Source organism: Mustelus asterias, chromosome 3, assembly GCF_964213995.1.
Source record: "Mustelus asterias chromosome 3, sMusAst1.hap1.1, whole genome shotgun sequence".
NCBI lineage: Eukaryota > Metazoa > Chordata > Chondrichthyes > Carcharhiniformes > Triakidae > Mustelus > Mustelus asterias.
In genome coordinates, this window is record NC_135803.1 from 156,348,520 (window position 1) to 156,370,982 (window position 22,463).

A 22,463-nucleotide genomic window follows, 5' to 3' on the forward strand; every position below is an offset into this window, starting at 1 on the left:
GGTTTACTGGGTCAGCTGACCCTTACATCTTGTTCCTATTGGTCACATTACATCCAATACGAAGTTGGCACTGGTCACATTCTAACAATCCCTGCTGTATCCTTGCCCCTTCCCCCACCCCCTGAATCACAGCCGTCCATTGGAGGGAAGGAGAATATTAGCGGGTTTTATAGGGTGAGGTTGTGGTAAAGAAAATGAGTGAGTGTGATATCGGAATGGAAAGGCTCACCATTTATATTCTTGTATTTTGTTTAGCGAGGGATCGCTGAGCAGACCATCTTCCTGGATATCTATGAGAACAAAGAGGCTCTCCACAAGCGGATGAGAAGGAAACATCGAAACAGCTTGAACGCGAAGCTCAAATCCCCCTCGTTCTCCAAGGTAATCTAAATGGAAAGAAATTACAACATGCTGCTGTGCAGAGGGACCTGGGGGTCCTTGTGCATGAGACGCAAAAACCCAGTCTGCAGGTGCAACAGGTGATCAAGAAGGCAAATGGGATGTTGGCCTATATCGCAAGGGGGATAGAATATAAAAGCAGAGATGTCTTGCTGCATCTGTACAGGGCATTGGTGAGGCCGCAGCTGGAATACTGTGTGCAGTATTGGTCCCCTTATTTGCGGAAGGATATATTGGCCTTGGAGTGAGTGCAGAGAAGGTTCACCAGGTTGATACCAGAGATGAGGGGTGTTGATTATGAGGAGAGACTGAGCAGATTGGGTTTGTATTCGTTGGAATTTAGAAGGCTGAGGGTGGATCTTATAGAGACCTATAAGATAATGAAGGGGCTGGATAGGGTAGAGATGGAGAGATTCTTTCCACTTAGAAAGGAAACTAGAACTAGAGGGCACAGCCTCAAAATAAAGGGGGTCAGTTTAGGACAGAGTTGAGGAGGAACTTCTTCTCTCAGAGGGTGGTGAATCTCTGGAATTCTCTGCCCACTGAAGTGGTGGAGGCTACCTCGTTGAATATGTTTAAATCACGGATAGATGGATTCCTGATCGGTAAGGGAATTGGGGGTTATGGGGATCAGGCGGGTAAGTGGAACTGATCCACTTCAGATCAGCCATGATCTTATTGAATGGCGGGGCAGGCTCGAGGGGCTAGATGGCCTGCTCCTGCTCCTATTTCTTATGTTCTTATGTAAAGTGGGAATATTGGGAGAGTCACAAGCCCAGGGTGAGAGCCAGGATTCCTGTGTAAGTGTCAGTCCCCTCGTGCCAGCCCAGAGTGACTGAGCCAACATCATGGTAACAATATCACACATGACTAAACGGAGCAGGAGTAGGCCACTCAGCCCCTCGAGCCCTCTCTGCTATCACCCATTGGCACTCATCCCGTTGAGCTGTGATGGCTCCTGATTAAACTTTGACCTTTCCTCATATGGCCTCACCAGTCCTATCGTATCAATCACAGACAAAGTGATTGGTGATCACCTCTTTGCATCACTCCATCGACATCTATTTATCCCTGGAAAATCTTTCTCCCAATTCACTTACCTACAGCACTTCCAAAAATTCCACAACCGTCTATCAATTAAGCCTCTATTCTCCATCACATTTCTACAGCTAGCAGTCACTGGATCTCTCCCTCCCCTCAATCTTCAATGCCCCAGACTCCATCACCATCCCTCACTCAGACTATTCCCCATCACAACCCCCGAGATGTTTGATATGCCCCAGACTCCATTCAAACTTTCACCCTTGCCCCAGTATCCAAACAACTCTTATTAAATCACATCCTCTGTGACTAAAATATCCTCCTCCAAGACACCTTGTTAGGAAATGGGATAGTTGAAGCAAATTGTATTTATATTTGTGGGTGTCAGGAATAAGGTATGGCTTTAAGGTTTAAACTTCATTTATATTCCTGCAGTTATGTGTTAAGGAGACCTGAGTTTTAGTTCTACTTTAAAAGATGCCTGCATTTTCCTGAGGGTTTATAAGTTTTAAAGTGGGAAAAGAATCATAGAATCCCTACAGTGCAGAAGGAGGCCATTCGGCCCATCGAGTCTCCACTGACCACAATCCCACCCAGGCCCTATCTCCATAACCCCATGCATTTACCCTAGCTAGTCTCTCTGACACTAAGGGGCAATTTAGCATGACCAATCCACCTAACCTGCACATCTTTGGAGTGTGGGAGGAAACCGGAGCACCCGGAGGAAACCCACGCAGACACGGGGAGAACGTGCAGACTCTGCACAGACAGTGACCCAAGCCGGGAATCGAACCCGGGTCCCTGGCGCTGTGAGGCAGCAGTGCTAACCCACTGCGCCATCCCAACTAAAACTATGCTGTTGCCTGGTAACCAGAGGCCCAGAGTCAGCAAAAGCAGCTTTAGTTCAGCTGAAAGTAGTGTTCAGAAGCGGCAGGACAATGCAAAGGGACAGGAGACAAGTCCCAAATTCAAGGAACATGTTCCAAAAACCAGGGAGGGACAGGAAAACGCCCCGAGGTGACAGCTCAGGCAAGGGAAAAGGAGAAAGAATCTGGAACAGATCCTGTTGAGACAGAGGAGTAGAGAGTCCAGAGAACATTAGAATGGAAGGTAGATTGAGTAACTTGTGTTATCCTTACAAATCGGTATCTGTTTGTAAAAGTTAGTGGGGTGAAGGAATAGTGTAAAATAGTTAATCTTCCCTTGTTTTATTCTCTTATTAAACGTTTATCAGCTGTTCAGTCGCCTCCCTCGTTTCAAAAGAAAAAAATAAACACAAGGATCAATAAAGTCAGCTTCCACCCTGGGATCTGAGTTGTCAGGTCGTAAAACCAGTGGAATTGTAACACTCTCCGTTACCCAGCCGGCTGTGACTACTCCCACCTGCTTCCATTCTTATCAACCTAATCATGGCCACCAATGACTTCTCTTCCTGCTCCTTCACCGTTATCTCTGGCAGCCCCCGAGATCTACCCCGGCCCCTTCCCATTCTCACCCACCTGCTACCCATAGGTGATACCATCAGAAAACATGGTGTTCTTTCCCATGTCAATGCCGCGAGGCCCCCAATTCTGTCTCATCACCACCATCCCTCAATCATCGGACTGCTTGTCTGATGTCCAGTTGCTGGATGAACATAAATTTCCTGCAATTAAACATTGGGAGGACCGAAGTAATTGTTTTCAGCCCCCACTCCAAATTCTGTTCCTGACCCGCCAACTCCATCCCTCTCCCTGGCACCTGCCTGGGGCTGAATCAGACTGTGTGGCACCTGGGTGTTGTAATGCCCTCAGCGAGGCTCATGAGATTGGCTGTTTGGAGTATGAGCTCCCTGATTGAGGTACAGCACGGGGCAATGATTGCCTATTGAGGAGAATTGAGGCAATGATTGCCTATCCAATCAGAGTATCACCTGTGTTTATAGATTGAGGAGTGTCAGGGCGACTAACACTCCGGATTCTGACTCTGTACCTGAAGCATTCTGAGGAGTGGGGACAAGTTTGTAAATAAAGGGAATGTGATGAGGGGCGCTACCCTCTGAGGACATATTTCAGGTATCATATTTGCATTACAGATGGACTTTCCAACTCATCCACACCGTCACTAAGACATCCTTCGTTTTAATCACTCCACCACGGGCAGCCGAGCCTTCAGCTGTCTGGGGCACCAACCTCTGGAATCCACTCCCTAAACTCTCTACCACTCGATCCATCTCTGCTCCTTCTAAGAAACACCTTAAAATCTCTGAGCAAGTTTGTGATCATGTTTCTAAATATCTCCTTCTGTAGCTCTGTGTTAATATGTCCGTCCGAGGGGGTCTCGGGTTGTTTTCTCTACACATTAGGTGCTATATAAATGCATCACGTTTACACAGTGGACTGACTGAAAGTATTCTCCTCCCTGTTTAGGAATCGAAGACAAAATCGTCAGAGGCTGGTGAGCAGAACGTTAAGGGACAATATTATCCTCGATGTGGAACAGGGAACAGCGATGTGTTTCCATCTCTGGGATGGGGGCTACCTGCCCAGGTCAGGGGGAATGTGTGTTTGAGAACACGTGGGCCAAGCTCGCAGTGGTTTCATCCTCAGTGCAAAGTTGGCAGATGTTGTTCAAATAGATAATGAGTGTATAAAATATTAATTGGGTTAAGTCCCACTAATTAAACTCTGCTTCTCTCTCTACTGATGTCGCCAGACCTGCTGATCGTTTCCAGCACTTTCTGTTTTTTTGTTTACATTAGAACATAGAACATAGAAAGCCACAGCACAAACAGGCCCTTCGGCCCACAGGTTGCGCCGATCATATCCCTACCTCTAGGCCTATCTATAGCCCTCAATCCCATTAAATCCCATGTACTCATCCAGAAGTCTCTTAAAAGACCCCAACGAGTTTGCCTCCACCACCACCGACGTCAGCCGATTCCACTCACCCACCACCCTCTGAGTGAAAAACTTACCCCTGACATCTCCTCTGTACCTACCCCCCAGCACCTTAAACCTGTGTCCTCTCGTAGCAACCATTTCAGCCCTTGGAAATAGCCTCTGAGAGTCTACCCTATCCAGACCTCTCAACATCTTGTAAACCTCTATCAGGTCACCTCTCATCCTTCGTCTCTCCAGGGAGAAGAGACCAAGCTCCCTCAACCTATCCTCATAAGGCATGCCCCCCAATCCAGGCAACATCCTTGTAAATCTCCTCTGCACCCTTTCAATGGCTTCAACATCTTTCCTGTAATGAGGTGACCAGAACTGCGCGCAGTACTCCAAGTGGGGTCTAACCAGGGTCCTATAAAGCTGCAGCATTATCTCCCGACTCCTAAACTCAATCCCTCGATTAATGAAGGCCAGTACGCCGTACGCCTTCTTGACCGCATCCTCCACCTGCGAGGCCGATTTAAGAGTCCTATGGACCCGGACCCCAAGGTCCTTCTGATCCTCTACACTGCTAAGAATGGTACCCTTCATATTATACTGCTGCTTCATTAGTGTAGAGGGAGCTTTACTCTGTATCTAACCCTGTGCTGTACCTGTCCTGGGAGTGTTTGATGGGGACAGTGTAGAGGGAGCTTTACTCTGTATCTAACCCTGTGCTGTACCTGTCCTGGGAGTGTTTGATGGGGCAGTGTAGAGGGAGCTTTACTCTGTATCGAACCCTGTGCTGTACCTGTCCTGGGAGTGTTTGATGGGGGACAGTGTAGAGGGAGCTTTACTCTGTATCGAACCCCGTGCTGTACCTGTCCTGGGAGTGTTTGATGGGGACAGTGTAGAGGGAGCTTTATTCTGTATCTAACCCCGTGCTGTACCTGTCCTGGGAGCGTTTGATGGGGACAGTGTAGAGGGAGCTTTACTCTGTATCTAACCCTGTGCTGTACCTGTCCTGGGAGTGTTTGATGGGGGACAGTGTAGAGGGAGCTTTACTCTGTATCGAACCCCGTGCTGTACCTGTCCTGGGAGTGTTTAATGGAGACAGTGTAGAGGGAGCTTTACTCTGTATCTAACCCCGTGCTGTACCTGTCCTGGGAGTGTTTGATGGGGGACAGTGTAGAGGGAGCTTTACTCTGTATCTAACCCCGTGCTGTACCTGTCCTGGGAGTGTTTGATGGGCATGATGTGGAGATGCCGGCGTTGGACAGGGGTAAACACAGTAAGAAGTTTAACAACACCAGGTTAAAGTCCAACAGGTTTATTTGGTAGCAAAAGCCACACAAGAGCTCCGAAAGCTTGTGTGGCTTTTGCTACCAAATAAACCTGTTGGACTTTAACCTGGTGTTGTTAAACTACTTACTGTGTTTGATGGGGACAATGTAGAGGAAGCATTACTCTGTATCTAACCCCGTGCTGTACCTGTCCTGGGAGTGTTTGATGGGAGACAGTGTAGAGGGAGCATTACTCTGTATCTAACCCCGTGCTGTACCTGTCCTAGGAGTGTTTGATGGGGACAGTGTAGAGGGAGCTTTACTCTGCATCCAACCCCGTGCGGTACCTGTCCTGGGAGTGTTTGGGGGTGTCCTGTGCACCTGAGGCCCATTTTGAAGATGACATTGAAAGGGAAGCCCCTGGACAGTGCAGCACTCCCTCAGTATTGAAGTGGGAATGATAGTCTGGATTATGGTGCTGAAGGTTCTGGAATGAGATTTGAATCTCACACCTTCTGTTTGAGAATGTGTGGTCCCTGCTGATCCTCATCTGTCACTCTCCCCTCACCCCATGCTCCCCTCACCCTCTCACCCCTCGCTGCCTCACCCTCTCAAACCCCACCCCCTACCTCACCCTGTTCTCCCTTCCCTTCCCCTCCCCACCCCTAACTCCACCCTTACCTCGCCCTCCTCTCACTCTTGGCAGATTCTCCAATCTTGTCACTGGCCCCCCCACCCCGTTGTCAATGAGAATGGAGAATATGTCGCTCAGCCAATACTCCATTTGCTGGAGCGGGATTGGTGGAAATCAGAGGATTATCAGCCTGGATTATAAACTCCAGCCTGCGCACAGAGTCGCGGACAGGTCCAACGGTGGAGAATCCAGTCTCTGTGACTGAGTGTAGTGATGCTGGGACTATGACATCAGTCCTAAACACCCATGAACTGAATGGCTTGAGAGATCATTTCAGAGGGAATTTAATATTCTGGAGTAGATTAATGAACATTCTGGAGTAGATTAGTGACATTCTGGAGTAGATTAGTGAACATTCTGGAGTAGATTAGTGACATTCTGGAGTAGATTAGTGACATTCTGGAGTAGATTAGTGAACATTCTGGAGTAGATTAGTGAACATTCTGGAGTAGATTAGTAACATTCTGGAGTAGATTAGTGACATTCTGGAGTAGATTAGTGACATTCTGGAGTAGATTAGTGAACATTCTGGAGTAGATTAGTGACATTCTGGAGTAGATTAGTGACATTCTGGAGTAGATTAGTGAACATTCTGGAGTATATTAGTGACATTCTGGAGTAGATTAGTGAACATTCTGGAGTAGATTAGTGACATTCTGGAATGGATTAGTGAACTTTCTGGAGTAGATGAGTGAAGATTCTGGAGTAGATTAACAGAGAAGAACAAAGTACAAGGAAAATTACAGCACAGGAACAGGCCCTTCGGCCCTCCAAGCCTGCACCAACCATGCTGTCCGACTTAACTAAAACCCCTAACCCTTCCGGGGACCGTATCCCTCTATTCCCATCCTATTCATGTACTTGTCCAGATGCCCCTTAAAAGTCACTATCGTATTCGCTTCCACTACCTTCCCCGGCGACGCGTTCCAGGCACCCACCACCCTCTGTGTAAAAAAATCTCCTCATAGCTAATGCCCTCCATACCAGGCAACATCCTGGTAAATCTTTTCTGTACCCTCTCCAAAGCCTCCACATCCTTCTGGTAGTGTGGCGACCAGAATTGAACACTATATTCCAAGTGCGGCCTAACTAAGGTTCTATAAAGCGGCAACATGACTTGCCAATTTTAAAACTCAATACCCCGGCCGATGAAGGCAAGCATGCCGTATGCCTTCTTGACTACCTTCTCCACCTGCATTGCCACTTTCAGTGACCTGTGTACCTGTACACCCAGATCCCTTTGCCTATCAATACTCCTCAGGGTTCTGCCATTTACTGTATATTTCCTATCTGGATTAGACCTTCCAAAATGCATTACCTCACATTTGTCCGGATTAAACTCCATCTGCCATCTCTCCGCCCAAGTCTCCAACTGATCGGTATCCGGCTGTATCCTCTGATGGTCCTCATCGCTATCCGCAAATCCACCAACCTTTGTGTCGTCCGCAAACTTACCAATCAATCCAGTTACATTTTCCTTCAAATCATTTATATAAATTACAAACAGCAAAGGTCCCAGCACTGATCCCTGAGGGACACCACTTGTCACAGCCCTCCATTCGACACACACCCTTCCACTGCTACCCTCTGTCTTCTTTGACCGAGCCAGTTCTGTATCCACATTGCCAGCTCACCTCTGATCCCAGGCGACTTCACCTTCTGCACCAGTCTGCCATGAGGGACCTTGTCAAAGGCCTTACTGAAGTTCATGTCGACAACATCCACTGCCCTACCCTCATCAATCATCTTCATCACTTCCTCGAAAAACTCGATCAAGTTCGTGAGACACGACCTCCCCTTCACAAAACCATGTTGCCTCTTACTAATACGTCCACTTATTTCCAAGTGGGAATAAATCCTGTCTCGAAGAATCCTCTCCAATAATTTCCCTACCACTGATGTAAGGCTCACCGGCCTGTAATTACCTGGATTATTCTTGCTACCCTTCTTAAACAAAGGAACAACATTGGCTATTCTTCAATCCTCTGGGACCTCCCCTGTAGCCAGTGAGGATACAAAGATTTCTCTCAAGGCCCCAGCAATTTTCTCCCTTGCCTCTCTCAGTATTCTGGGGTATATCCCATCAGGCCCTGGAGACTTGTCTAACTTGATATTTCTCAAGAACCCCAATACCTCCTCCTTTTTGATCTCAACATGACTCAAACTATCTACACACCCTTTCCCAGATTCATCATCCACCAAGTCCTTCTCTTTGGTGAATACTGACGCAAAGTACTCATTTAATACCTCGCCCATTTCCTCTGCTCCACACATAGATTCCCTCCCTTGTCCTTGAGTGGGCCAACCCTCTCCCTGGCTACCCTCTTGCTCTTTATATATGTATAAAAAGCCTTGGGATTTTCCTTAATCCTGCTGGCCAATGCTTTTTCATGACCCCTTTTAGTTCTTCTTTCTCCTTGCTTAAGTTTCTTTCTACTTTCCTTGTATTCCACACTTGCTTCATGTGTTCCCAGTCTCCTCGCTTTGACAAATGCTTCCTTTTTCTATTTGACTAGGCTCATAAAATCTCTCATTATCCAAGGTTCCCAAAGCTTGCCATACTTATCCTTCATCCTTACAGGAATGTGCCGGTCCTGAATCCCTATCAACTTACACTTGAAAGCCTCCCACATGCCAGATGTTGATTTGCCCTCAAACATCTGCCCCCAATCTACATTCTTCAGTTCCTGCTTAATATTGTTGTAATTAGCCTTCCCCCAATTTAGCACCTTAACTTGAGGACTACACTTATCTTTATCCATCAGTACCTTAAAGCTTACTGAATTGTGGTCACTGTTCCCGAACTGCTCCCCTACTGAAACATCGACCACCTGGCCAGGCTCATTCCCCAATACCAGGTCCAGTATGGCCCCTTCCCTAGTTGGACTATCTACATACTGTTTCAGGAAGCCCTCCTGGATGCTCCTTACAAACTCTGTCCCATCCACACCCCTAGCACTAAGTGAGTCCCAGTCAATATAGGAGAAATTAAAATCTCCCACCACAACAATCCTGTACTTTTGCACCTTGCCAAAATCTGCCGACATATCTGTTCCTCAATCTCCCACTGGCAGTTGGGTAGCCTATAGTAAACCCCCAACATTGTGACTACACCCTTCCTATTCCTGAGCTCTACCCATATTAGTGAATATTCTGGAGTAGATCAGTGAACATTCTGGAGTAGATTAATAAATTTGATTGGTTTTTTATGACAATCAGTAATGGTTTCATTTCAATGTCACCATCTGCTGTTCTGGGATTTGAAGCAGGAAATTATCCCCTGGCTCCTTGCATTTCCCGTCCAGTTAAAATACCCACTGCCCCACCACCTGCCCTCCGTGGGAGCGCTGTTTGACAAACACTTGAAGAGGAAAGCTTTGTCGGAAAGTGCAGTGGGAATTGGGACGAATGGGATAGTTCTTTCATAGACCTTGCACAGGGCTGAATGGTCATCTCCTGTCCCAGAAGCTACTCTGAGTTAATAAAGGTTCACCAGGTTCATCTTGGCTCTGCAATGTTCCTCGTATTCTGCAAATTTCAGCCACAATGCAGCTGACCTGAATGTTGTTCCTTTCTCTCTGTAGAGGCTGAGAGCTCAAGTTTCAATCTGGGCGATGGACATCACCGGGTAAGAATCAGGACTAAAGGAATGGGAGAGTGGGAGAGTCAAAAATGACTCAAAAATAGAGACAGCAAAAAAAAAAGAACATACATGCATTTGTATTAGCATTGTGACAGTGCAGAAGGAGCATTACTCTGTATCTAACCCCGTCCTGTACCTGTCCTGGGAGTGTTTGATGGGGGACAGTGTAGAGGGAGCTTTACTCTGTATCTAACCCCGTGCTGTACCTGTCCTGGGAGTGTTTGATGGGGGACAGTGTAGAGGGAGCTTTACTCTGTATCTAACCCCGTCCTGTACCTGTCCTGGGAGTGTTTGATGGGAACAGTGTAGAGGGAGCTTTACTCTGTATCTAACCCTGTGCTGTACCTGTCCTGGGAGTGTTTGATGGGGACAGTGTAGAAGGAGCTTTACTCTGTATCTAACCCCGTCCTGTACCTGTCCTGGGAGTCTTTGATGGGGACAGTGTAGAGGGAGCTTTACTCTGTATCTAACCCTGTGCTGTACCTGTCCTGGGAGTGTTTGATGGGGACAGTGTAGAGGGAGCTTTACTCTGTATCTAACCCAGTGCTGTACCTGTCCTGGGAGTGTTTGATGGGGGACAGTGTAGAGGGAGCTTTACTCTGTATCTAACCCCGTGCTGTACCTGTCCTGGGAGTGTTTGATGGGGGACAGTGTAGAGGGAGCTTTACTCTGTATCTAACCCCGTGCTGTACCTGTCCTGGGAGTGTTTGATGGGGGACAGTGTAGAGGGAGCTTTACTCTGTATCTAACCCCGTGCTGTACCTGTCCTGGGAGTGTTTGATGGGGGACAGTGTAGAGGGAGCTTTACTCTGTATCTAACCCCGTGCTGTACCTGTCCTGGGAGTGTTTGATGGGGGACAGTGTAGAGGGAGCTTTACTCTGTATCTAACCCCGTGCTGTACCTGTCCTGGGAGTGTTTGATGGGGGACAGTGTAGAGGGAGCTTTACTCTGTATCTAACCCTGTGCTGTACCTGTCCTGGGAGTGTTTGATGGGGGACAGTGTAGAGGGAGCTTTACTCTGTATCTAACCCCGTGCTGTACCTGTCCTGGGAGTGTTTGATGGGGGACAGTGTAGAGGGAGCTTTACTCTGTATCTAACCCCGTGCTGTACCTGTCCTGGGAGTGTTTGATGGGGGACAGTGTAGAAGGAGCATTACTCTGTATCTAACCCCGTGCTGTCCCTGTCCTGGGAGTGTTTGATGGGGACAGTGCAGAGGGAGCTTTACTCTGTATCTAACCCCGTCCTGTACCTGTCCTGGGAGTGTTTGATGGGGGACAGTGTAGAGGGAGCTTTACTCTGTATCTAACCCCGTCCTGTACCTGTCCTGGGAGTGTTTGATGGGGGACAGTGTAGAGGGAGCTTTACTCTGTATCTAACCCCGTCCTGTACCTGTCCTGGGAGTGTTTGATGGGGGACAGTGCAGAAGGAGCATTACTCTGTATCTAACCCCGTCCTGTACCTGTCCTGGGAGTGTTTGATGGGGGACAGTGTAGAGGGAGCTTTACTCTGTATCTAACCCTGTGCTGTACCTGTCCTGGGAGTGTTTGATGGGGGACAGTGTAGAGGGAGCTTTACTCTGTACCTAACCCTGTGCTGTTCCTGTCCTGGGAGTGTTTGATGGGGGATAGTGTAGAGGGAGCTTTACTCTGTATCTAACCCTGTGCTGTTCCTGTCCTGGGAGTGTTTGATGGGGTTCAGTGTAGAGGGAGCTTTACTCTGTATCTAACCCCGTGCTGTACCTGTCCTGGGAGTGTTTGATGGGGACAGTGTAGAGGGAGCTTTACTCTGTATCTAACCCCGTGCTGTACCTGTCCTGGGAGTGTTTGATGAGGACAGTGTAGAGGGAGCTTTACTCTGTATCTAACCCCGTGCTGTACCTGTCCTGGGAGTGTTTGATGGGGACAGTGTAGAGGGAGCTTTACTCTGTATCTAACCCCGTGCTGTACCTGTCCTGGGAGTGTTTGATGGGGGACAGTGTAGAGGGAGCTTTACTCTGTATCTAACCCCGTGCTGTACCTGTCCTGGGAGTGTTTGATGGGGAAAGTGTAGAGAGAGAGCTTTACTCTCTATCTAGCCCCGTGCTGTACCTGTCCTGGGAGTGTTTGATGGGGGACAGTGTAGAGGGAGCTTTACTCTGTATCTAACCCCGTGCTGTACGTGTCCTGGGAGTGTTTGATGGGGACAGTGTAGAGGGAGCTTTACTCTGTATCTAGCCCCGTGCTGTACCTGTCCTGGGAGTGTTTGATGGGGACAGTGTGGACGAAACTTTACTCTGTATCTAACCCCGTGTTGTACCTGTCCTGGGAATGTTTGATGGGGACCGTGTAGAGGGAGCTTTACTCTGTATCCAACCCTGTGCTGTGCCTGTCCTGGGAGAGTTTGATGGGGACTGTGTAGAGGGAGCTTTACACTGTATCTGAGCCCATGCTGTACCTGTCCTGCGAGTGTTTGATGGGGACAGTGTAGAGGGAGCTTTACTCTGTATCTAATCCCGTGCTGTAGCTGTCCTGGGAGTGTTTGATGGGGACATTGTAGAGGGAGCTTTAGTCTGTATCTAACCCTGTACTGTGCCTGTCATGGGAGAGTTTGATGGGGACTGTGTAGAGGGAGCTTTACACTGTATCTAAGCCCATGCTGTACCCGTCCTGGGAATGTTTGATGGGGACAGTGCAGGGGGAACATCACTCTGTATCTCACCGTGTGCTGTACCTGTCTTCGGAGTGCCTGATGGGGTCGGTGTAGAGGGAGCTTTACTCCGTATCTAACCCTGTGCTGTACCTGTCCTGGCAGTGTTTGATGGGGACAGTGTAGAGGGAGCTTAACTCTGTATCTAACCCCTTGCTGTACCTGTCCTGGGAGTGTTTGATGGGGACAGTGTAGAGGGAGCTTAACTCTGTATCTAACCCTGTGCTGTACCTGTCCTGGGAGTGTTTGATGGGGACAGTGTAGAGAGAGCTTAACTCTGTATCTAACCCCGTGCTGTACCTGTCCTGGGAGTGTTTGATGGGGACAGTGTAGAGAGAGCTTAACTCTGTATCTAACCCCTTGCTGTACCTGTCCTGGGGGGTTTGATGGGGCCCGGCGTTCTCTGGCACTGATATCCATTGATGAGAATACAATTCTCTTGGCACAGAGCTGTAGTGTTAAGCGATGCCCTGTTTTGTGCCCATTGTATATATTACTGCTCTTTCCTGCAGGAATTCCGAGGACGGCAGAGGTGAGGGAGATGGATAACGGTGAGATGTGGAGACTCTGACTGAATTCTGAAAAATAATTATTCTGCATTTATCTGCATTTTGCAACTCATGACTTCCCGAAATGTTTTACAGCCAATGAAATACTTTTTGAAGTGTAGTCACTGTTGGTGGTGGTGAAAATGCAGTAGTGCACAGCAAGATCCCAGAAGCAGCAATGTGACGATGAGCAGAGAATTTGTTTTGTGGGCTCTTGGTGCTGGGATATTCATCGAGCCAGGTCTCTGGGGTGAATTCTCCTCTGCTCCTCTGCCATGGGGTCTTTGTCACCCACCCTTGTGGGTTGTCTGTTTGAGGGCAGTTCTGACTGTTTTTCGCTGGTTCCTGCACGTCCTGCCGGCCTCTCCCCACGTCATTTAGTGTCTGAAGGACCTTGGAGAATGATTGGCTGTTGTCGGACAAAAACAGGCCATTTAGCCCAATGAGACCTGGCAAATCTCTGCACAACCTTCCCCATTTAACCTCCTCCTCCTCCTCCCTCCCTGAACCTCTGGAATGATCTGGAGCCGTCAAATATCACAGAATCACTACAGTGCAGAGAGAGGCCATTTGGCCCATCGAGCCTGTACTGCCTTTCTGAAAGAGCATCTTACCCCAGGCTCCACCCACTTAAAGTTTATTTATCAGTGTCACAAATAGGCTTACATTAACACTGCAATGAAGTTACTGTGAAATTCCCCTAGTCGCCACACTCCGGCACCTGTTCGAGTCAATCCACCTAACCCGCACATCTTTCGGACTGTGGGAGGAAACCGGAGCACCCGAAGGAAACCCACGCAGACACGGGGAGAATGTGTAAACTCCGCACAGACATTGTCCCAAGGCAGGAATTGAACCCGGGTCCCTGGCGCTGTGAGGCAGCCGTGCTAACCACTGTGCCACCCATCTTATCTTGCTGATAAATTGAGAGGAAGGTTGTTCTTCTCACCAGGGGCTCTGAGCAAAGAGGTAGAAACTTCCCTGTCTCTAAATGTTGTGTGGTTTGGGATGTTTGGCCTCTGTGAGGCAGCCCTGCAGCAATTGCTAATGGCCGACAGCAGGTGGCAGTGCCTACCAAGGTATAGCAGAAATGAGGCACGTTACACAGGCAGGAACAGGCGGTGCTGTGTTGTTGCTGAGTGACAAGGGGTCGCTGTACAACTGTGACCAGAACACCCTGTAAACTGTTTAACACTGTCTACAGCGTCCCGGGCTAATGCATGTCTACAGACCACACACTCTGCACCTTGATCACAAGCCAGTCTGACCAGGGCATCCCCACATAATCACCAATTAAACAAATATAATCTGAAATGCAGTCATTCTGCTGAGGGAGGAAATTGGCAGCCAGTTCTTGCACAGCAAGATCCCATTATAATGATGTGATTGTTCGGGTTTTTTTACTGAATTTGGTTGATTTATGAGGGGAGTGGACAGAGTGGATAGGCAGAAGCTTTTTCCCAGGGTGGAAGAGTCAATTACTCGGGGGCACAGGTTTAAGGTGTGAGGGGCAAGGTTTAAAGGAGGTGTACGAGGCAGATTTTTTACACAGAGAGTAGTGGGTGCCTGGAACTCGCTGCCAGGGGAGGGAGTGGAAGCAGATACGGGAGTGAGTTTTAAGGGGCGTCTTCACAAATACATGAATAGGATGGGAATAGAGGGCACTCCCTCAGTACTGACCGTCTGACAGTGCGGCACTCCCTCAGTACTGACCCTCTGACAGTGCGGCACTCCCTCAGTACTGACCCTCTGACAGTGCGGCACTCCCTCAGTACTGACCGTCTGACAGTGCGGCACTCCCTCAGCACTGACCCTCTGACAGTGCAGCACTCCCTCAGTACTGGTCCCTGGAAGGGTAGGGGGTTTTAGTTAAGTCGGGCAGCATGGTCGGTGCAGGCTTGGGGGGGCCGAAGGGCCTGTTCCTGTGCTGTAATTTTCTTTGTGTAGATATTAGCCTCAGGACAAGAGGGACAAATCCCACCCTCAATCTGTGGCTGTGGGACCTTCTCCAATCAAACTGAGAGATCCAAAACATAGTACTCTTGACAGTGCGGCACTCCCTCAGTACTGACCCTCTGACAGTGCGGCACTCCCTCAGTACTGACCCTCTGACAGTGCAGCACTCCCTCAGTACTGACCCTCTGACAGTGCGGCACTCCCTCAGTACTGACCCTCTGACAGTGCGGCACTCCCTCAGCACTGACCCTCTGACAGTGTGGCACTCCCTCAGGACTGACCCTCTGACAGTGTGGCACTCCCTCAGGACTGACCCTCTGACAGTGCAGCACTCCCTCAGTACTGACCCTCTGACAGTGCGGCACTCCCTCAGTACTGACCCTCTGACAGTGCGGCACTCCCTCAGTACTGACCCTCTGACAGTGCGGCACTCCCTCAGTACTGACCGTCTGACAGTGCGGCACTCCCTCAGTACTGACCCTCTGACAGTGCAGCACTCCCTCAGTACTGACCCTCTGACAGTGCGGCACTCCCTCAGTACTGACCCTCTGACAGTGCAGCACTCCCTCAGTACTGACCCTCTGACAGTGCGGCACTCCCTCAGTACTGACCCTCTGACAGTGCGGCACTCCCTCAGCACTGACCCTCTGACAGTGTGGCACTCCCTCAGGACTGACCCTCTGACAGTGTGGCACTCCCTCAGGACTGACCCTCTGACAGTGCAGCACTCCCTCAGCACTGACCCTCTGACAGTGCAGCACTCCCTCAGCACTGACCCTCTGACAGTGCAGCACTCCCTCAGCACTGACCCTCTGACAGTGCAGCACTCCCTCAGCACTGACCCTCTGACAGTGCGGCACTCCCTCAGTACTGACCGTCTGACAGTGTGGCACTCCCTCAGGACTGACCCTCTGACAGTGCAGCACTCCCTCAGCACTGACCCTCTGACAGTGCAGCACTCCCTCAGCACTGACCCTCTGACAGTGCAGCACTCCCTCAGCACTGACCCTCTGACAGTGCAGCACTCCCTCAGCACTGACCCTCTGACAGTGCAGCACTCCCTCAGTACTGACCCTCTGACAGTGCAGCACTCCCTCAGCACTGACCCTCTGACAGTGCGGCACTCCCTCAGTACTGACCCTCTGACAGTGCGGCACTCCCTCAGCACTGACCCTCTGACAGTGCAGCACTCCCTCAGCACTGACCTTCTGACAGTGCGGCACTCCCTCAGTACTGACCCTCTGACAGTGCAGCACTCCCTCAGTACTGACCCTCTGACAGTGCAGCACTCCCTCAGTACTGACCCTCTGACAGTGCGGCACTCCCTCAGTACTGACCCTCTGACAGTGCAGCACTCCCTCAGCACTGACCCTCTGACAGTGCAGCACTCCCTCAGTACTGACCCTCTGACAGTGCAGCACTCCCTCAGCACTGACCCTCTGACAGTGCAGCACTCCCTCAGCACTGACCCTCTGACAGTGCAGCACTCCCTCAGTACTGACCCTCTGACAGTGCGGCACTCCCTCAGTACTGACCCTCTGACAGTGCAGCACTCCCTCAGTACTGACCCTCTGACAGTGCAGCACTCCCTCAGTACTGACCCTCTGACAGTGCAGCGCTCCCTCAGTACTGACCCTCTGACAGTGCGGCACTCCCTCAGTACTGACCCTCTGACAGTGCGGCACTCCCTCAGTACTGACCCTCTGACAGTGCAGCACTCCCTCAGTACTGACCCTCTGACAGTGCAGCACTCCCTCAGTACTGACCCTCTGACAGTGCGGCACTCCCTCAGTACTGACCCTCTGACAGTGCAGCACTCCCTCAGCACTGACCCTCTGACAGTGCAGCACTCCCTCAGCACTGACCCTCTGACAGTGCGGCACTCCCTCAGTACTGACCCCCTGACAGTGCAGCACTCCCTCAGTACTGACCCCCTGACAGTGCGGCACTCCCTCAGTACTGACCCTCTGACTGTGTGGCACTGCCTCAGTACTGACCCCCTGACAGTGCAGCACTCCCTCAGTACTGACCCCCTGACAGTGCAGCACTCCCTCAGTACTGACCCTCTGACAGTGCAGCACTCCCTCAGTACTGACCCTCTGACAGTGCGGCACTCCCTCAGTACTGACCCTCTGACAGTGCAGCACTCCCTCAGCACTGACCCTCTGACAGTGCGGCACTCCCTCAGCACTGACCCTCTGACAGTGCGGCACTCCCTCAGTACTGACCCTCTGACTGTGTGGCACTGCCTCAGTACTGACCCTCTGACAGTGCGGCACTCCCTCAGCACTGACCCTCTGACAGTGCAGCACTCCCTCAGCACTGACCCTCTGACAGTGCGGCACTCCCTCAGCACTGACCCTCTGACAGTGCGGCACTCCCTCAGTACTGACCCTCTGACTGTGTGGCACTGCCTCAGTACTGACCCTCTGACAGTGCGGCACTCCCTCAGCACTGACCCTCTGACAGTGCAGCACTCCCTCAGCACTGACCCTCTGACAGTGCGGCACTCCCTCAGCACTGACCCTCTGACAGTGCAGCGCTCCCTCAGTACTGACCCTCTGACTGTGTGGCACTCCCTCAGTACTGACCCTCTGACAGTGCGGCACTCCCTCAGTACTGACCCTCTGACAGTGCAGCACTCCCTCAGTACTGACCCTCTGACAGTGCGGCACTCCCTCAGTACTGACCCTCTGACAGTGCGGCACTCCCTCAGTACTGACCCTCTGACAGTGCGGCACTCCCTCAGTACTGACCCTCTGACAGTGTGGCACTCCCTCAGTACTGACCCTCTGACAGTGCGGCACTCCCTCAGCACTGACCCTCTGACTGTGTGGCACTCCCTCAGCACTGACCCTCTGACTGTGTGGCGCTGCCATGGTACCACAGTCGGACTGCCAGCCTGGATGGTGTGCTGATTTCTTGGGCATGATGCAGGAAGCTATAGCTGCGGAAAGGATGCCACCCATTGAGCCAGACCTGGCCGGGCTCCGTGGCTATTGGCAGCTGTTTGCAGGTATGTGTGGGAGAGCAGGTGTAGCTAAACCCCAAAGAAAATATAGACTCACCAACATTCCATCTCAAACACAGGTTCCACAAGCTAAGTTAATTTTGCAAGGCGTTGGTTACACATTAAAACTGAATTACAGGCTGAGAATCAACACTGTGGGATAATTATAGGCTCTTTACACGATAACATGGCAATTCCAGTCTGTTCGAGTCCATGTTATTGATAATCCATTCACTTTATCTCAGCGCCTGCCGTGGCTCTGAGGGTGGCATTCCCTCTCCCTCTCTCACCCCCGTGTCAGAGGATTGTGGGTCCAATCCCTACTCTGCGAACCTGAACATGGAATTCAGGCAGACACTGCCTGTGCAGTACTGAGGGAGTGCCGCACTGTCAGAGGGTCAGTGCTGAGGGAGTGCCGCACTGTCAGAGGGTCAGTACTGAGGGAGTGCCGCACTGTCAGAGGGTCAGTGCTGAGGGAGTGCCGCACTGTCAGAGGGTCAGTACTGAGGGAGTGCCGCACTGTCAGAGGGTCAGTACTGAGGGAGTGCCGCACTGTCAGAGGGTCAGTACTGAGGGAGTGCCGCACTGTCAGAGGGTCAGTACTGAGGGAGTGCCGCACTGTCAGAGGGTCAGTGCTGAGGGAGTGCCGCACTGTCAGAGGGTCAGTACTGAGGGAGTGCCGCACTGTCAGAGGGTCAGTACTGAGGGAGTGCCGCACTGTCAGAGGGTCAGTGCTGAGGGAGTGCCGCACTGTCAGAGGGTCAGTACTGAGGGAGTGCCGCACTGTCAGAGGGTCAGTGCTGAGGGAGTGCCGCACTGTCAGAGGGTCAGTACTGAGGGAGTGCCGCACTGTCAGAGGGTCAGTGCTGAGGGAGTGCCGCACTGTCAGAGGGTCAGTACTGAGGGAGTGCCGCACTGTCAGAGGGTCAGTACTGAGGGAGTGCCGCACTGTCAGAGGGTCAGTACTGAGGGAGTGCCGCACTGTCAGAGGGTCAGTACTGAGGGAGTGCCGCACTGTCAGCGGGTCAGTACTGAGGGAGTGCCGCACTGTCAGAGGGTCAGTACTGAGGGAGTGCCGCACTGTCAGCGGGTCAGTACTGAGGGAGTGCCGCACTGTCAGAGGGTCAGTACTGAGGGAGTGCCGCACTGTCAGAGGGTCAGTACTGAGGGAGTGCCGCACTGTCAGATGGTCAGTACTGAGGGAGTGCCCCACTGTCAGAGGGTCAGTACTGAGGGAGTGCCGCACTGTCAGAGGGTCAGTACTGAGGGAGTGCCGCACTGTCAGAGAGTCAGTGCTGAGGGAGTGCCACACTGTCAGAGGGTCAGTGCTGAGGGAGTGCCGCACTGTCAGAGGGTCAGTACTGAGGGAGTGCCGCACTGTCAGAGGGTCAGTGCTGAGGGAGTGCCACACTGTCAGAGGGTCAGTGCTGAGGGAGTGCCACACTGTCAGAGGGTCAGTACTGAGGGAGTGCCGCACTGTCAGAGGGTCAGTGCTGAGGGAGTGCCGCACTGTCAGAGGGTCAGTACTGAGGGAGTGCCGTACTGTCAGAGTTGCTGTTTTTTGGATGGGTTATTTAATTGAGACATCTGAGGTAAAGATTCGATGCCACTGTTTTGATGAGGAACCAGCTGCCGATCGATATTTATCCTTCAACCAACTTCATTAGAATGGAAAATATTTACATGCAACATTGATGTAAAAACCTTCTCTAATAATCCAGCCTGACCTCCCAGAACCGAGTTCCATTGAGCTATCCTTCTCCTGTCCAGGGAATTACAATTCAGCAATGGTGAATTCGCCACTGCTGCCTCAGAGCGCCAGGGACCCGGGTTCAATTCCGGCCTCGGGTCACTGTCTGTGTGGAGGCTGCACGTTCTCCCCATGTCTGCGTGGGTTTCCTCCGGGTGCTCCGGTTTCCTCCCACAGTCCGAAAGACGTGCTGGTCAGGGTGCATTGGCCATGCTAAAGTCTCCCTCAGTGTACCCGAACAGGCGCCGGGGTGTGGCGACTGGGGGATTTTCACAGTAACTTAATTGCAGTGTTAATGTAAGCCTACTTGTGACACTAATAAATAAACTAAAACAATGTAAGATCAGAGAATGAATGTTACACAGAAAAGACCTTTCGACCCATCATGTTGTGTGTTGCCCCCCCCCGGAGAGGAGTAATTCACCTGCTGCCACTCCCTGGCTTCTCCCCGTCACCCCCTGGCTTCTCCCCGTCACTCCCTGGCTTCTCCCCGTCACCCCCTGGCTTCTCCCCGTCACTCCCTGGCTTCTCCCCGTCACCCCCTGGCTTCTCCCCGTCACTCCCTGGCTTCTCCCCGTCACCCCCTGGCTTCTCCCCGTCACCCCCTGGCTTCTCCCCGTCACCCCCTGGCTTCTCCCCGTCACCCCCTGGCTTCTCCCCGTCACCCAGCACACTCTCCTGTTCACACAATGATCCAATTCTAGCTTGAAAACCTCGACTAAACCTGCCTCCTCCACAGTTACAGGCTCCCCAGTGAGAGTCAGCACCTTCGGGAGAGGAGGGAGACCCTGTACCCCAGTGAGAGTCAGCACCTTCGGGAGAGGAGGGAGACCCTGTACCCCAGTGAGAGTCAGCACCTTCGGGAGAGGAGGGAGACCCTGTACCCCAGTGAGAGTCAGCACCTTCGGGAGAGGAGGGGGACCTGTACCCCAGTGAGAGTCAGCACCTTCAGGGGGGAGGGGGACCCTGTACCCCAGTGAGAGTCAGCACCTTCAGGAGAGGAGAGGGACCCTGTACCCCAGTGAGAGTCAGCACCTTCGGGAGAGGAGGGGGACCTGTACCCCAGTGAGAGTCAGCACCTTCAGGGGGGAGGGGGACCCTGTACCCCAGTGAGAGTCAGCACCTTCAGGAGAGGAGAGGGACCCTGTACCCCAGTGAGAGTCAGCACCTTCAGGAGAGGAGGGAGACCCTGTACCCCAGTGAGAGTCAGCACCTTCAGGAGAGGAGAGGGACCTGTACCCCAGTGAGAGTCAGCACCTTCGGGAGAGGAGAGGGACCCTGTACCCCAGTGAGAGTCAGCACCTTCGGGAGAGGAGGGGGACCTGTACCCCAGTGAGATTCAGCACCTTCAGGAGAGGAGAGGGACCCTGTACCCCAGTGAGAGTCAGTACCTTCAGGAGAAAAGGGGGACCCTGTACCCCAATGAGAGTCAGCACCTTCGGGAGAGGAGAGGGAGACCCTGTACCCCAGTGAGAGTCAGCACCTTCGGGAGAGGAGAGGGACCCTGCACCCCAGTGAGAGTCAGCACCTTCAGGAGAGGAGGGGGACCCTGTATCCCAGTGAGAGTCAGCACCTTCAGGAGAGGAGGGGGAACCCTGTACCCCAGTGAGAGTCAGCACCTTCAGGAGAGGAGAGGGACCCTGTACCCCAGTGAGAGTCAGCACCTTCACTGCAGCAGAACCAGAGAATCCCGTTGGTATGAATGGCCGGAGAATTCCAGCCATAACGTAATTGGATTTCCAGAAGGGATTGGATAAGTTGCCACGTCAAAGGTTCCTGTGGAAAACAGAAGCTGCTGATGAGGGGGGTAACCTATTGGCAGAGATAGAAGGTTGGCAGGTTGTCACAACACAGACAGTGTGCATCACTGGGTCCTTTATTTATTGTAAGAAGTTTAACAACACCAGGTTAAAGTCCAACAGGTTTATTTGGTAGCAAAAGCCACACAAGCTTTCGAGGCTCTGAGCCCCTTCTTCAGGTGAGTCCTTTATTTATTGGCAGGTGTGTGAGTGATGTCCCTCAGGAGTCTGTGCTGGGACCCAGAACATTTTACAATTCAAATCAGTGACTTAGACAAGGGCAGTGAAGGCGCGGCAGTTAAATTTGCAGATGACTCAAAGATAGGTAGGAAAGTATGTTGTGAAGGGGACATTAATAGTTTGCAGATGGATATTAATAGGTTGTGTGAGTGGGCAAAAATCTGGCAGATGGAGGGAAATGAGGGAAGTTGTGAAGTTTGCAGAATGCCGAGAGGCAGAGGGACCTGGGTGCAATCGTGCATGAGTCACAAAAAGTTAGTCTGCAGGTGCAGCAAATAAATAAGAAGAATGGAATGGTTTCACTGATTACAAGAGGAATTGAATGTGAAAATCAGGATGTTCTGGTTGAGTTATACAAGGCACTGGTGGGAGCACAACTTGAATACTGTGAACTGTTTTGGTCTCCTTATTTAAGGAAGGATGTAAATACCTTAGAGGAGGTTCAGAGGCGGTTCACTGGATTGATACCTGGAATGAGTGTGTTGTCTTATGAGGAAATGCTGGGCTTGTTTCCACTGGAGTTTAGCAGAGTGAGGGGTGACTTGACTGAAGTGTATAAGG

The 22,463-nt window shown here is 51.2% G+C and overlaps 1 protein-coding gene and 1 long non-coding RNA gene across 2 annotated transcripts in view; both read left to right on the forward strand.

Moving 5' to 3' along the window:
• LOC144491898 (uncharacterized) overlaps positions 1-2,461 on the forward strand; it is a 37,762-nt gene extending 35,301 nt beyond the window's left edge. The window contains exons 10-11 of the mRNA XM_078210189.1: positions 256-381; positions 2,315-2,461. Coding sequence (XP_078066315.1) covers positions 256-381; positions 2,315-2,461 — 273 coding nt within the window. The remainder of the gene's footprint in view (positions 1-255; positions 382-2,314) is intronic.
• A 1,443-nt stretch (positions 2,462-3,904) lies between these two features.
• On the forward strand, positions 3,905-13,148 carry LOC144491775 (uncharacterized). The gene is made up of 3 exons (XR_013497501.1): positions 3,905-3,968; positions 9,854-9,897; positions 13,112-13,148. It is a non-coding gene; the product is annotated as an uncharacterized LOC144491775 (long non-coding RNA).
• The last annotated feature ends 9,315 nt before the right edge of the window (positions 13,149-22,463 follow it).